Source organism: Dermacentor variabilis, chromosome 11, assembly GCF_050947875.1.
Source record: "Dermacentor variabilis isolate Ectoservices chromosome 11, ASM5094787v1, whole genome shotgun sequence".
NCBI lineage: Eukaryota > Metazoa > Arthropoda > Arachnida > Ixodida > Ixodidae > Dermacentor > Dermacentor variabilis.
The window spans coordinates 52647710-52664087 of NC_134578.1; the positions used below are offsets into that span (position 1 = coordinate 52647710).

Below are 16378 nucleotides of genomic sequence, written 5' to 3' on the forward strand. Positions count from 1 at the left end.
AAAGGCAGGTTGGGCCCGTACTTAGACAGCAGGACCATTCCAATACTGCTGACAAAGAAGCTGTCTCTTCAAATAGTATGGAAAAAACTGCGCTTTCTGTGCCTCGGGTTACTTGCTCGAGGCACGAGACAAGGAGCTGGAAAGCGCCGCATACAAAAGGCGGCCATGGAAGATCTCAATGGCTGCTAGAATATGCGTAAGAGAAAGAAATGCTCCTTAAACAACACATTTGGGCAGTTATGACACCGTGGAGTTCTTGCCTTCCGCTACCGAAACATATCGGTCGATCACGCATCCACGCAGCCGAAGAAATGTTTTCGTGAAATATAATCGGCCATGTACGGGTACACTGCATTTTACTGAGCATAGCTCCCTTTAGCAATTGCTCATGTATCGAACGCAGTCTTCAGCGTAAGAAGAACATCACAGAAAATAGGCTCAAACTACGTCCCTGCAATCTTGCGACATCTTAGTCACGTACGCTGAGTCTACCTTGTTATATATTTATTAATACATCGTACATACGTGAACGGCTCATCTGTCAACGACAACCACGACAGATGTTATCAAAAATTGTAAAGCTACATTCCATGCTCCCTTTTTATTTTTGTACGAATGCTTAATTCCTTAAATAGCCACCAATTGCCGTAGCTATACATGTTAAGCCCCTATTTTTCTGGTAGTTTCGGAAGTTGGTTTAAAAGAGGGTAACTCTATCGAAGTGTTTTAATTGAACAATATCCCAACTGCCTTACCGTAGAATGCTCACTTTGCCATTATTAATTGCACCCACAGCAGTGCAACACAAATGTTAGGTAGCGCGTACAAATTATGCCGAATAGATGCTACAGTTCTTGCTACCCACATTAGTAAATTCAATTAGTAAACAACTCTGTGACATCACACAACTTTCATTTAAAGAACTGCTGAGAGTGTTAGAGGTAATAACATCTTTACCATGAACTCTTGAACGTTTGTACTTAATCTTGCTGATGGTTTATTTCACTTTACTGTTTTTTTTAAATATCGCATTTCAAGATTTCTCATAACTGGCATAAGGAAATGTGCTTTGTGAACAATGTAAACGTACCATATTATTTTTTTTCGTGTTGCCACTACCGTTATGCTGACTTGAGTGTAGGAATGCCAAGGCCCCTGAGATTGCTCCATCAGCTTTTTTCTTCCTCGTATCCAACAGTATTGTTGCAAGTAAATTCACTTCAAGTAAATTAGAAAGAAAGGAATGTCCTACGAAAGATGTCAAACCCTATTCCTAATCGCAACTCTTTTGACAGAAATCTGCCAGTGATGTTGCGGTCGGATGCATAAAAAAGTATTAAGGTATGTGTCTCCGATAGCCAAGAAAAAGCTGCGTGAGTTGCAAAATGAACGCGCTTCATGTTTTGTAGGCCTAAAAGTTGATCAACAAGGATTTTCCGTTCAATGCTGGTTTCATTCCCGTGCCTAACTCTCATGTGTACTGATTTGCAATCATTATTGTTTAAGCAAATAGTTAAATATATCATTTACAATGAATGAACCATGATACAGAACCTTAGTAAATTCATTTTACGTAGGACCACATAGGTGACACACATGATTGTCATCGCGGCCAATGATTGGATCGTCACTTTATTACCTTCCTTGCTTGTTATACGCGAATGCTGCACAGCTTGGAAAATTATTAACCTAGATCATTACAACGGCTTACTGTTCGTTGCTTTTTAGGACCCGCTTGAACATGGGAAGGCTACTACCCAAGCTTTGTTATTGGTACATCCTCTTTGGTAAATAAAATTTATCATCGTTCCATTTGCATTTTGTTCATAATTGGCAGCACTCACTATAGTTTCATACTTATGCTTTGATTTCTAATGAGCAGAAGTGTCTAAGGAACAATGATTTTCTAAGTATTAGATGGAGCAGAAAATTAGATGTTGGATCAAAGGGAATCATATCCGTTCACAAGTTCTCACGCGTTCTTTAAATCACGTTATTTCATTAGTGTTTCGCATGAACAAATACAGGGCAAGATAGAAAAGACGAAGGCAATCTTGGTGCTCTTCTTACCTGTATTTTTATGTGTGTGTGGTTACCTTTGCCCCTACTTTAATAGCTATGCTTCGTAAGAAACCCAAAAGTAAATTCAGCACGTCATAGAACAAACGCAAAGCGACTGAAGAATACGAAGTAATTGGAAATAGCGTCGTTATATCTAAAATTTTAGCAACTCTTTTTGGGAAAACAGTTAGGGGTTAGAAAAATGAGTCTTTCTTTAACAAAAGTGTTCACTTTCAATAGAGTGTGCTTTGTTAATCCTCACAAGCATCTTTTGAAGGACTTTGAACGCGCACGTACCACTTATATTTTAAGAATTACCAGCAGATTTCACTTTACCTGCTAGTGGCACGGCGTCTTTGGAAACATAGCAGCATCTATAAGGTTGGCTCTTGACAGAAAGAGCACCATTACGTCAGTTCCAATTGCACTGTAATGTGACATTGTGACTGATTTACCTGTAGGCTTTGTTTAACATACGAATCAGGTTTGCAGTTGTGATATAGACTACTGGCTGCGAAACAAAAACGAACAGTTGTTGCATTGTGAGCTTGTCGTATGGCCGCATACATATGCACCTTGACTGTTTGACTGGAGGATTAAATCAATGCACTCATCCACACGATTCCAACCGTCATAAAGCAAGCATTACTGCCTGTCGCAGAGCTGGAACAATGTGCTCGTGCAACTCATAATAATTTAATAAATCATTATTCATTACGTTATCAATCTTTCGTGCACGGCCAATGAAGTTGAGAAGGCTTGACTGAGTGCGCACCCCAAATAATGGAAAACCATGTTGTCAAGCGCATAATCGTAGGCTTCGGGACGAAAAAAAGTTCCTAGTAATGACGAAGCAAAACAATATCATGAAACTGAACAACGAGGTAAGCGTTACTGTGAAAAGTGTTCGTGGTAATATCTTACCACTTTTCTTTTCGCATATCTACTTATTTATTCCTAAAGATATGTGAGAGGATCGTTGCGTAAGAGAATGTGTACCGACCTGGAAGGATGTGCACTCTAATATGTGATCCGTTCTCCTGGAAAAGTGCCAATGGATATGCGTTCTTGGTGTCTGTAGCCACGTGAAACTAAGTATGTTCACACCTAACTTCAGCCGCAAGAGGAATTCGCCGGAAGTCAAGGAGAAAGCTCGAGAGATCTGCTCGACCGCAATAAACTCTTCATACATGAATCGTTGGCATGCCATGCATCGCTATTGCTCGAATGGTAATCGCATTTACGTCCACTTGCAATGTCTTCGTAGATCAGCTGTGCCTGAATTTTTAACAGGCGTTAATTCTGATCGTTTCAGATCGAAGTAAAAACGATGTCACAGTGCTAAAACAATTACAAAAAACGTAGTATGAAGCCGACGTGAATATACGTGATGTGAGCAGCAAGAACCGTGCTCCAGGTAGCGACGAAGGAAATACTCCACCGCGGTCATGCCTGACTAAACAATACAGCCACGAGCCGACAACACAAAAGAAAAGCTTAAGCAGATCGAGTGCACATCTGACAGTTAATGTGAAGTGAGGAATCCGTGAATCGCCTAATGAAATGCTAGAGATTTGCTCGTTTCGTTCTAGCGTCTGTGACGTTAAAGAAAGAAAAACTGGCACCCACGCGCACCTTCTTGCGCACCTGTTGCGAACCTGATGACCGCGGCCATCATCTCGAAGAGAGAGTTGACGTTGCCACGGTAGAAGTACACGCATACAGAAACATACCTACCTAAAAAGCGGACTTTCGAGCCGTTTCGCTGCCGGGCATGTTAGTGTCTGACCGACCGCCAGGGAGCCTAGCAATTTGCGCTTTCACTTTACCTGGAACGTAGACAGCTCATCATATGCCTACGGGGTTACGTCCACGCATCCCGTTTCCAAGAAGATGTATAATGCTGCGCCGGTCCTCTGCCGCTGGTTACTCCCATCCCACCGCGCTTTTCCACGCGGCCCCTCGTTCGTGCAGCAAGGTGTTTCTTTTTCCCTGCAGAGATAATTTTGCCGTTGGTTGCGTTGAGAACATTGTTAGCAAGACGTTTGTTGGGCTGGGTGGGTTTATTTCGCACGGATAGCATAGAATCTGAGCCGTAACCCCCGTTTTTCATGCAGCCACCCGTTTGTTTTCGCATCCATCTTCGGCGGACGAGCATTTGGATTACCTCCAAGGCGTAATGTTCGAAAAATCACTCGTAGGATTTTCGCTTTAAGGCACATAACTTGTTATATATGGTTCACCCGTACCATCACAGAAGCTTTTCATTCGGCGGGGTTCAAACAGTGTAGTGTGCATTTGGGATCGTCTTGTGAAGGATGTTTACCTCACTGCGCGCTGCAAGCGCCTAGCACTTTTCGCAAACGCCAATTTTACTTGACGCGTTGTTTCTCATTACTAAATAATTCTTCTTGTAGTTTGTGTGTTTAACACGCGTGCGATTGAGTATTTTTCCTGACCAGTCTCCCATCTAAGCAAAAAAAAAACTGTTTTATGGAACTACTTTTTACTGTGTGTTCAAATAGGAAAAGCAGCTGTGGAACGGAATAAGGATTGCAGTAAGGAGAGACCTGATCCTATTATTCTTCCAAGCTGCATGAGCTGATTAGGTCTTTCTGGTTCTTTCAGAAGCTTTGTAGCTTCTCCAGTGAAATGTGTGCGATCCGCGAGACGAAGCAATAAGCAAGACAGCACGAGTCCCCACCATATACTGTCAGGAAAATCCGGATGGGATGGAAAAAAAGCTTTGCTTTACGATTTTGCGCGATCTGCAGAGGTTATAATGCCGTTAATGGGCAGAAAGTGATGAGTAAGGGATTTAGAAGACACCCTGTGTAAGGTAGCATTTTTTTACAACAGCACATTTACCTTTGTTTAGGTGTGGTAGAACGGCTCTGAGCCCACATTGAAGATACAAGCATAATTTCGAAATAAATTAAGGTATTGTGGCTAAGAGAACGTTGCCCACTTGATTTGATTTGGTAATGAACATCCCAGAACAATGGCAAATACAAAGTCAGGAAAATAAAAGTGCCAATCGATTTTCTGAATCATGCTTTCGCAAGCTGCTGGCCAGACAAAAATTGTCCGTTTCTGGCAAAATAAGTGGCAGTGTTAAGTGATTAAAGTTGGGCCTCAATAATCACACAATTAAATTTCTATATTTGTACACACAGTAAACCAGAAAGTGTTTTGGTTACGCGGATCTACAAAAGGGTTTTCCCCCCGCCTCACTCCAAGCTAAGCAGGCCGCAGGCGGTCACACTAAGACTTCTGCAAACGAACTCGTACCCAAATCCGGCGTCCCTTAATAGCATATATCCAGAGATTTATCCAAATTGTTCTTGCGTGGCCTGTGGTGAGGTAGCTACGTTGCCTCATATGCTCTGGGAGTGCGGGTCGCTGGGCCCGAAGTTCACCAAGGAAGAGTGGGACGCGCTCCTGCGAAGTCCTGTCTTTGAGGATCAAATCCTGGCCGTCCAGCGCGCCCGCGATCGGGCCGGCAGACTAGATCTGTCAGTCCCGTCGTGGGATTAGCCGGGTGCGCGTTTTATCGCGCTTTGCTGGACCGAATAAAAGTTTATTCACTCACTCACTCACTCATGCCATCGTGGTTGGGGTGCATTACACTCACGCCTACCAGCCTTTTAAACACCTTTCCGAGCCTATCTCACGATGCATATACACGTTATTGTGCATAATGTATATGGAGATGATGTAGCGACGCAACGTATTCTCATCACTGAAACGCGCCATGTGTGAAGAGGTTCATACATGCGGGTTCACATTACACGCGTCCCACAGGACACAACCTGCGCCATCGAGCATGGCCCGTGCGAGAGTATATATTCCGACAGCATGATATGTATAAATAGGAGCCATACTGAATTCAGCCCAGCGCTGTTGACATTTCAAATACCCTTTTTTATTCGTAGCAGGAGGAGCGAATGAAGCTCCTGTTTCTTGCGCAGCAGTTTCGGTTCCTCTCTCCAAATGTAAATCAGAAAAAAATAAAAAAAGATAACATACCAAGAACTTCATGTGTAACATAATAGATATGATATCACAGCATCAGTTACAAGTTGAGTTACCGAAGTGTTTGCAATATTTCAAATTAATTAGAAGTTTCTGATTACCGCACACCAAAGCGCAGAATCTTGGACGTTAGAGACCCGCTATGTAAGCACGACATAGGCGAAATTTCCGGAACCCCGCGAGTAGAAAGCGGAATTACTGACGCCGCTAATGACGTTATACACAAGAACTTGCATGATATTTAACTAGCTAATTATCGAAAAAATGTTGCCTGGCACAGACTCAACATGTTCCTAGCAGAGCGGTGGTGACGTCTGTCCCTCCTTTCTTGCTCTTCTCTCCCGGTGTTCATCTGCTCGCTCGCTTGCTTGCTGCACGCGCGCTTGTTACATGCTCTGACGTCAGCCCCTTAGGGTGCGCTTCGCGTGCCGTTCGCTAGGGGGCTATGCCCCACCAGGTGGGGCACGCTGCTCTTCCTCGTCGCCCTCACTCACTCCTCGCCCACATATGGTGCCAGGGGAAAAACGTTCGCTCTCTTAATTTAAAGAACCACAACGTCTAGGCAGGATTGCCACAAAGACAGCTAAGTCAAACATTAGGGTCGCTTACCATGCTTTTAATAAGGAGCGGCACATTCCGCATGCCTCGTGTTACCCACGTTTGCGTTGACTAGCTTTGTTAAAGAACGGCGGCTGATTACCAGTGCCACATACCTATTGCCCCATCTTTTTTTCAATGTTTAGTTTCCACAGCATAGCGTCCTCGCTCCCTCTGTTTAGCAATCCGATTTTCTGCCCACTATGCCATAAACTACCAGGTGAGACTGATTGGAGAGAGAGAGGTTGGATACGCAAACAGAAAGCTGCACAAAAGTTCGCGAATTATCCGAAGGATGCACATCTTATGATTGGTGCAGTGCCATTGCACAGCTTTCTCTAGCAGCATGCAACAGTAGCATGTCCATCTTTTGGACCGAAAATGCACGAAGGCCCTTTCAAGAACGTACAACCAGGGAATGGGATCGTCGAATTATTACCGTAACCGAAAGTCGAAGTGGGTGCTTACCTCGTAGAAAACAGCGATAAAGACACGCACTAGGAAGAGGAGCAGATTACGAGCGCTTTCCTGTCTTCTTCCTGCGAGGCCATGTCGTCAGCACTGTATTTTTACCGTAGATCCCTCGGAAGGAGCTACGCTTTCACTCCCTCGTAAGTGCTTCTCTGCTTCATTCTGCGGAATGTAATTTATTGAAATACTGAAAAATAAGAACTTTACACTTTCAATGGCGATGATTTGCACTTGTGAATACAGAACTGCTAAACTTCGTTTTAAATGTTGTGTGTCTCAACCTGTGTACAAACATCGATCAACCATCATAACAGCAGTTTCCAGGGAGGATAAGTGGCTGTTATCTTGTCCGAATATCCATTTTCCTGTTGTATTCGATTGTTAACTTTAGACAGACATCATATTTCCCAGATTTAACATAGTGTTCGTTCTTAATGTACAACTAATATGTTACTAAGGGTACTTAGCCACATCGTTGCCAGATTAAAAATATGACAGTACACTTAAGAAGTATTGGAGCAATCAACCAACCCTAAGATCACCTACACTAAACTTGTTTCTAACCTAAGCATTTAACCATCATGTAGACGTCATTATTTGCGAGTTCCCCCACATCGGCGTTTGTAGCATGTTGTGTTTACTGACGCATTAGTTTTGAAAGATGAAGTAAATAAAGTGCAGAAGCATGTTCTTTTTAAGTTATTCAAGTCAGAAGGGATAGAATACGCGGCATCGGGAAATGGTCTGCGACCATTCTTCATAAGGGTAAAGTTAGAAATTATTAGTTAATATAACCTTACATAGTTTTATTGCGTGCGTGCTCGTGCCATATGGGATTTTCTGCTCGAGCGGTTAGGAACAATCTGCGCCCTTACCTGCTTCAGTACTTTTATTCAAACACTATGCTTTGCGCGACTTATGCATTGTGAGCGCACGAGAAAAGTGTAGATTTTCGGTAGTTCGGCAGAATCAGCGATCTGTTTTTGTTACTCACGGATAATACTATATTACCTTATTATACAATTTTCTTCTTATATTCTAACAATTGTACATTTTGTAGAAGAAAGGAAAAGCTGACAATAATTTTAACAGTGTGCACTGATGTCGCACACTGTTAAAAATTTACACACCTGAGAATGCCACTGCCCTCCTTGCACTTTATCGTTGTGCGACGACGAGCAGCAAAGCTTTCCTAGCAATTTAACATCTTTAATTTAAGATTGAGTGATCCAAGAAAGCGATGCGGATGAAAGAGACAACAAAACTCTTGCTGTGGTGTTGTCGGCGTGTAATCTACAGTGGTTTAGATCAAAAAGAAAAGCAGAGAGATACGCTCTTACTAATATTGGCAGAGCAACCTAAACAAATACAGATAAAGGCCTAAAAAGAAAGGCTTTGAAATGAAGGCTTCACATTAAAGAAAGCTAAAAGAATACAAAATGTGTGGTCCGATTGACCACATCGGAGTAGTTGTGCGAAAAGTAAAACGCATCGAAACACCCCAGCTTGAATACGTGTATCCATAGAACCACGTGTGTATGCTTCAATCGTGAGGATTTGAAAATAATATAAAGTAAATAGAATCAACTTCTATAACGTATAACCACGAACAAACTTCATCACGGGCCTAACTTTCTCCACAGCTCCAAGCACATGTAGCGCTGCAGGTGTGACTGACGAGATCGCCTAATTAGTAGCGACGAGAGTCGCAAAGAAGGTGAAATGACCATGGCGTATTTCGTTGGAAACCGTATGCCCCTTTCCATTTCTATGAGCTGATCTCTGACAAATTTACCGCTGATGCAAATGGAATTTTCTTCCAGCACTTTGCCAGGCATCACACAAAGCAGGACCAAGCAAAGATGGTGAGTTCTCCACGACATGCTATATTGATTAGAGAAATAAACTATTCTTCGTGCGTTTTAAGACAACGAAAATAAATATTACACTAACGCATTATTTTTCTTTGGCAAACCAGTTCTGCGGAGTGCCGGAAGCCACGGGATAAATAAGCAAATAGAAAATAGCCACGCAGACGAATTTCACTCGCAGCTACAGAGGAAACTTATACTGGTTTATTAAAAAGCCGGCTGTGATATGACGAAAGACAAATATTTTTTTTTTCAAAATTGAGAAGCTTCCTTTCTGAGAATCCTGTATGGGTTTCACTCGGTCAGGGGCGTAGCCAAAGGGGGGGGGGGGCTTATGTGGCTTTAGCCTCCCCCCCTGGAAATTTCTTAATGCTGTGATGCACCGCCGACCAAAAGCAACCCCCGGCGCTGGAAATCATTCTGGATTTTTTCTAGAATGTCTTCCTCACACTCGAAATGACATTTCAGCGCAAACATTGCGAACTTGGACCGGATTTTGCGGCAAAGTCCGTGCACCGGTAGTCGCCAGACGCAAGAAGCTCCATCTGAGCACACAGTTTCAAGGGTGTTTAATTGCGAGCGCGCTCGTCGCAGCCTCTCGCGGTGCCCGCGGAATCTACGAAGCGCCCGGATTTGAATTCCGAAACGTTATGGGTATAAAGTTCTCATAAACTTTTGATGTGAAAGTTGCATTGATATTTCCAAATTTGCGCTTTAGATGTTCAATGCCGGAACTTTGTGGCTTTAATGTTGTTATAAACATGTGACGCCAAAGGCGAATTGACTTTTCTAAAGTCGTACGTCCGACCATGCCGCGAGACAAGCGAATTGAACACAGTGTCAGACAAGTTGACAAAGCACGCAACGATGTCCCTTGAGAAGAAGCGTTGTGGTGGTTCATTTCTGCCCGTCATGGCACAGAAACGTACTTCAACATTTTTGTCACCGGCGCCAAAGCATCCATGTCAAGGCATTAAAGACAGGAAATATAACTACGTTTTTATTTATTTTTCTACTTCGACTTTTGTTCGCGAGGGCAAATTGAGCCTCTTCGATTTTCTTGTTCTCGCTACCCGCGTGCCTTCGTCGCACGCGATACAGCAGGGGGAGCGGACGGAGGGGACGCGGGCCTTAGTGTTCTGTGACCTGTGAATCTGTGATTGCGCAACATGTTTATGGGCCTTGTTTGGCGCACTATATACAGTGACCTTTTCTTAAATACACAGCTTTATTGGATAACTGTAGGCATATTTAAATATTTTCTTGCGAAGTGTTGTTCAGCGAACTTTGTTTCCAGGGACTCTTTCTTGCCCTTTATCAAGCTGTGTCTTCGCCTTTTTATATTCCATTGTATCTTCGTATGTGTAATGCCCTAGGGCGAGTCAAAGGAAAATGTTCTAACCTACCCGGCGCAATAATGGTTGGTTCATTATCTGCAAGGCGTGCTCATTGCACACAGGGATCACTCACTTACAAAAGTAACACGAAGGTGTGAGGATAAATGTTCTTTAATGCTCTCATATAGTGGGTTGAACATGGTTGCGAGACATAATGGATGCTCCAAAAGTTGGACAGCGTGGCGTCGTAGGGCTTTGACATGTGAAGGCGTTTACCAAAAAGAAATTAGTCGCTGTATGGATGCCGCATACGTTGAACATTCCATTTCATTGACCATTGTGAAGCGGTGGAGCAAGCTGTACAAAGAAGCTCGTGAAACAGACCAAAGCCACCGTGCAATCACCACCAACACCGTTGCAAAGGTTGATGACCGGATTAGACAAGAACAGAGGATAAGCTTCGATGAACAGGCAGAGCGTGTCAACATCAGTCACGTTTCGGCGCACACCATAACTTATGAACATCTCGGTTATTGGGTGTTGTGTGCGTAATGGACGCCGAACAGTTTGATCCACCGCCAGAAAACGAAGAGGTTTCGCGCTGCCTTGACTAACCTGATCCGGTATCACAATGAGGCTGACGACTTCTCATCTGATTGTGATCAGGGACAAACCATGGTGCCACTACTACAACCCTGACAAACGACGGCAAAGCTTACAGTGGAAACATTCGAATTTGCCGGCCCCACAGAAAGCAAAGGCCGTCAATTCTTCCGGAAAAGTGTTGTTGACTTTTTTTATCGATTGTCAGGGGTCATTACTGGTCAAGTTTGCTAAACCTGGAGAGACGATCAGTCGTTTCCGATATTGTGAAATATCAGATCGGCTGCGTGTCGCAATAAAAAACAAACGACGTGGAAAATTGACGAATGGGGTAATATTGCTCCACGACTATGCCCGTCCCCACGTTGCTGATGCAGTTAACACAAAACTGGCAAAGTTTGCAACATCTCTCCAACATCCGCCATACAGCCCAAACCTGTCGGCTTGCGATTTCCAGATTTTTGGGCAATTGAAAAAAAAACAGCTCCGGGGAACCAGATGCATGTCGGATGATGACGTGAAAGAGTCAGTTACAGGGTTTTTGAAGCAGCAACCCAAGGAGTTTTATGAGACGGGATTCACGCGACTTGTTATTCAGTGGAACAAAGGTATGAATGCTGATGGAGACTACTTTTAAATAGAGTACCTGGGTTCTCATGTATTTGCAATTGGTCACTTTAATTTGACTCGTCCTCATATACTTGACAAAACGTCTTCTTGCTATATGTGCTCTCTGTTGCGACTATAATTTCAGTGCAATTACTCGCAATACACGACAGGTAAAAACTGCTCCTGCGCAATGCATTGGAACAAAGGACAGCATCATTCAGATTTTTCTTCTGGCGGTTGCATATATACAAAAATGTAAACAGGGTTCTTGAATGACAAATTTTCATCAAAAGATTTGTCCTCATCTTTTTCATTTCATGGCTTTTACATTTTTCATATCAGCGACATGCACTGCTTTGCTGAGTTCGAATTGATATTGTTCTAAAGTTCGTGTGTTATTTTCTTTACTTAGTAGATTGACAAAAAAGATCATGGAAGCATTGATATTAGTTACTTCAGGTACAATTTTTGGGACATATAAGTATATTCTTCTATGGAAAAATGCATATTTCACTTATCTTGACAGTGCACAGCATTTAAGAATTCGTTTTGCAGCAGCTTTGGCAGTGGAAATGCAGTTATTATTGATGTATTTTATCCGTTGACAAATGTTATGAGGACGCCGAGCTTCAACGGGAGCTCCGCCTCCTAACGAAATTACTGGCTGCGTCAATGCACCCGATGTAGCACGAAGTCACAAATTTAAGCCAATCAAGTTTTTTGCGGAACGAAAGCTTAGTAGTTGTGGGAAAATTCGTGCAACACGAATTTATAATGGCGAAGCATCCTTTCTGATAGCATGTTTGGGCTTCGCCTGATGCAGCACGAATCTACAAATAAGACCGAAAACGGACCTTTCAAAAAGGAACCTTGGCTGTTTAGAAAAAATTTCGTCCTGGTCGAATTTTGCAACTGCCTAGCTTCCTTTCTGGGAAACCTATATGTATTTCACTCCATGAACCACGCAGCTCCACAGGACACCCACGTGCGATTTCATTGCTGTTTAGTCCTATATTCGCGATGATAACAGTTTTATTTATTGCTCAGTTTACTTTCCAAGGCACAGTACAACTTTCACTTGTCAATATGTACAGCAGAAAAACACTACTTTTCCTAGTATGCAGTTTGACTTAGAAGCGTCTTCCATGAAAACCATGTTGTAGTTTTATCTCACCTGCGAGATATCATTCACCTATTCATCATGAAAGTTGGGGAAGTGCTGTACACAGCAAGCGCAGCTGTATGTGAGCTTAGTTACTTTTATCATGTTTAGCATTCACTGCTCGAAGCTGATTCTTTTGCATAAACTTTACAAATGAATGCCGCAAATGTGCATTTCATTACGTTGTTGAGTGGATTCAGAAACGGCACATCTAAAATTTTTGGCAAGGTGCATGCCATGTGAGATTACGTCCGCTCCATATGACATGTGACAGCACGTTCCATAAAACGTTCGCGAAATATAAAATCAAACCACGTGACTGCACGCATGTACAAGCGTATTTCAGAGATCTGAACAGGTAGAAGGTGTCGTTTGTGTTTACCCTGAAAGATCCGTAAGAATGCCAAAACGACATGTCGAAATCTCTAATAGTAAAAACACCTTTTGCCTCAGGACACAAGCGGCCCCGTATAAAGTTTCACAACCCATTCAAAGCAAGTGATTTTGTTTCCAAGCGACAGCATATGTTAGGATGTGCATCGTGATTGGCACCAGTAATAGCGCAGGGTACTTTATGAAGGACACTGTTTTCGCGTTTTAAATACTGAAGCGCAATCGATAATAGACTTACAATACGCGAACAGAAAATTGTCTACCAAAAATTGACCTAATCAGGCTAGTAGATTTGTCGTCGGGCTTCAATGGTTTAAATAATAGAACGTGAAGTTTGGCGTACACCATAGATGAGGAATGAATGAGGCAAGAATGTGCGATGCAAACGGCGGTTGTCCTGCTCACCATTTGTACTCACAAGTTCAAAGAAAATATACTCGACGTAGTTAAATGTAGTCTGCTGTCGAAAGGCAGGAAGCTCACATCCTTCGGAAGCATCTTATGCACGTCGTTAGCGTTGTTGATGGCGTCGGCAAAATCCCGCTATATGGCCACGGATGCTGCCGTAATGAGAGAACAGTCGATGTGAGTACCAGGCCTCATATTTAGGCTGTGGTAGTGCGTGTTCCGCGAGGGAAGCCAGAGAACCCTAATTTGAAGGTGGTGGCGGTGGTGCCGTACCCGGCACAGATGACGCCATAGCAGTAGCCTAACGGTGTGTGTTGGTATGGGCAGAGGGCTCAGGGCTTACACGCAGGCCTGCGTAGCTTGTTCTTCCCTCACAAGGTTACCTAGGTCGCAATTAGAACACGTATACATGCCGAGACCACACGGCTGAGCTTGTGAATGCAGATCCTCTAAACTGATGCTACGCATCAATGCTCGAAGCTCCTTACCGCCGCTGGCCCTGGGATCAGAGTTGTTACGCTGCAAGCGAATCAAATGAACCTCGTCCAGTCGTTCCCGCGTATAATGCCACGTAAGGATGGCGTGGGACACATCAATGGGGTTCTTCACTGCAAGGGCATTGCAAGCAAATGTTGAATGGCTTTTGAGTGAATGGGGCACGTGGTTATTTTGTGCCATATAGCTGCTGACCTTAAGGCAGAGATATGGGATGTCTTCAACAGAAGAAGTACACAATTCACGAGAGTACTGCTTACCCTCACCAAGCTTCTTTTCGCAACCTCTGAGCCGACAGTTGGGATGGCACAAACATGTTAAAGCTGCTGTTTAAACAAGATCAAGTCTACTATAAGAGTTGAGGTGGTGTTTAAGAAATCGAAATGGGATTTCTTAAGTAAACAATCTCATGACTGAGAAGAAAAATGAGAAGATTTCTAAATTTTCGGTTCTATTCATTGATAACTACATGACTGTTCTGACATGACATGACATGACACGATTAAGGCATCTGCCATACACAGGTAGAAAGTTTCCCTCACTGCTATTTAGGGCGGGCGGCACGGTTTCGTTCAACAATGACATCCGACGAAGGCGTGAAGGCAGATTTTTCTCCTTTGCGGACACACGCGCGTCTTCGTAGTTCATAGTGCGTGGCGCAATTGCGCAGTAATCGGCTACGGCCTTTGACAACACGTGTTCATTAATGTCGTTCCTTCGCTGTTGAAGTCGATCCTGGATGCTGCCCGTCTCACTTAAGTACAAAACGGCTCAGAATTTCTTATTCTTCGGCTGATTCTTGAACTTAGCAAGCTCGTACCAAAGTTTCCAGAATGGCAGATGCTCTACAACTGCGTCATGACATGCAGCACCCGTGTAAGCGCCTGGCTAACGCCCGGGACGTATACGTGATTGTAACTTGTTTTCTGCTGGGTCAAGACTGAGCAGGTGCTTCGTGAGCCAGGGGCGTCCGACACAATCAATAATTATTGTTTTGGCAGGTCTCATGGCACTACCATTTTCGCTTCGTGTCATCCTGACATGACGGGTTTCCGTCACACACTCCAGGTTGAAAAGCAATTCGGAAATCATACAACGACGCAAAAAAAGGGTTTTATCCTTTGTGTTGCATTAATATTGTCAAGAAGATAATCAAAGAGCACGGCCTTCATTAATGATGGCCAACAACCAGAAGCCACGGCGCATAACTGCGCCCTGAACGTGAACCTACGCTGTCTGCATTACTTCTGCCACCATGTAGCAATTTCAGATATATTTATCGTGATGGTTATAGGATAGAACCCTGATTAAGATGTTCCCTAAAATGTCGCTATACTGAATACGGAGAGAAGATATATTCCGCAAACGTCAGCGCGATGAAAACTTTTTAGCTATGTGTCCTCATTTAGCATTGTAAACTTGCATGCAGTTCACTCTTACAAATACACTAAATAGCAACTCGGTCACTTCATGTGAACACCATTCACCTATATGGATTCGGTAAGCTGTTTTACACGCACTTTAGGTGATCTTGATTTCACTTTTTATTTTATAGGCGGTATACTGAGACCTGCACATATCAATATGTATATAAGCGGGGAGACGGTTCAACGTAAATAACAAAAACCTAAATAATATAAATGCTCCCAGTGAAAATTATTCGCATGAAATTTATTTCCAAAACATATTTTAAACAATACTATTGTGTTACGTGCAACGGCTTAAACTAGATTAGGTTAGAGTTCTTACATGACAGTTTGTGTCACTGGAGAAAGAAATATCGCCAGACTTCTTTTAAACGTCAGCTTTTGTCAGAATTAACGCGTATGTGCACTCATTATTTGAGCGAATTCTAAAGCACTTAATACGTGAGCTGTGACTAATTTCACCAAATCTATTAAGTTGTATCTGCAGTAAAAACTGTGATACCGCGGTGCACCTTAGATAATCAAGTTGCAGAGCTTTATATTTCCAATATTAGAAGCGTTGTGTTCCAGTTCTTACATTGTTGTACTTGTTCGTGTTTACCGGCATAGGCTTTCCGTCTAGATCATCTTATGAATAAATTGGACATTCAATCAAGCGGCTTTTTCCACAATACTCATAGTTCAGCAAATCAGATTAAAAAGAAGTGAAGAGTGTGAAATATTATTATAAAAAATTTATTGTCATAATTTCTAGAGTAGCAATTGAAGAAATACGCTGTGCTGCTTTCAAATTATTCTCATACATGACATCTTGACTACACGCTCATCATATATATAAAGTGTTATAGTTAAAGAGGATGTATCTGCAGTTTTGGACCGTGACTTCTCGCTTGGTAAAGGACTATGCCA

General features: G+C 42.9%; 1 protein-coding gene across 1 annotated transcript in view; it reads left to right on the forward strand.

Annotated features, from left to right (window-relative positions):
* LOC142563264 (uncharacterized) overlaps window positions 1-16378 on the forward strand; it is a 76895-nt gene that overhangs the window by 12735 nt on the left and 47782 nt on the right. The window contains exons 2-3 of the mRNA XM_075673817.1: window positions 1729-1787; window positions 8988-9029. Of these exons, the coding sequence (XP_075529932.1) occupies window positions 1742-1787; window positions 8988-9029 (88 nt within the window). The 5' untranslated portion in view covers window positions 1729-1741. The remainder of the gene's footprint in view (window positions 1-1728; window positions 1788-8987; window positions 9030-16378) is intronic.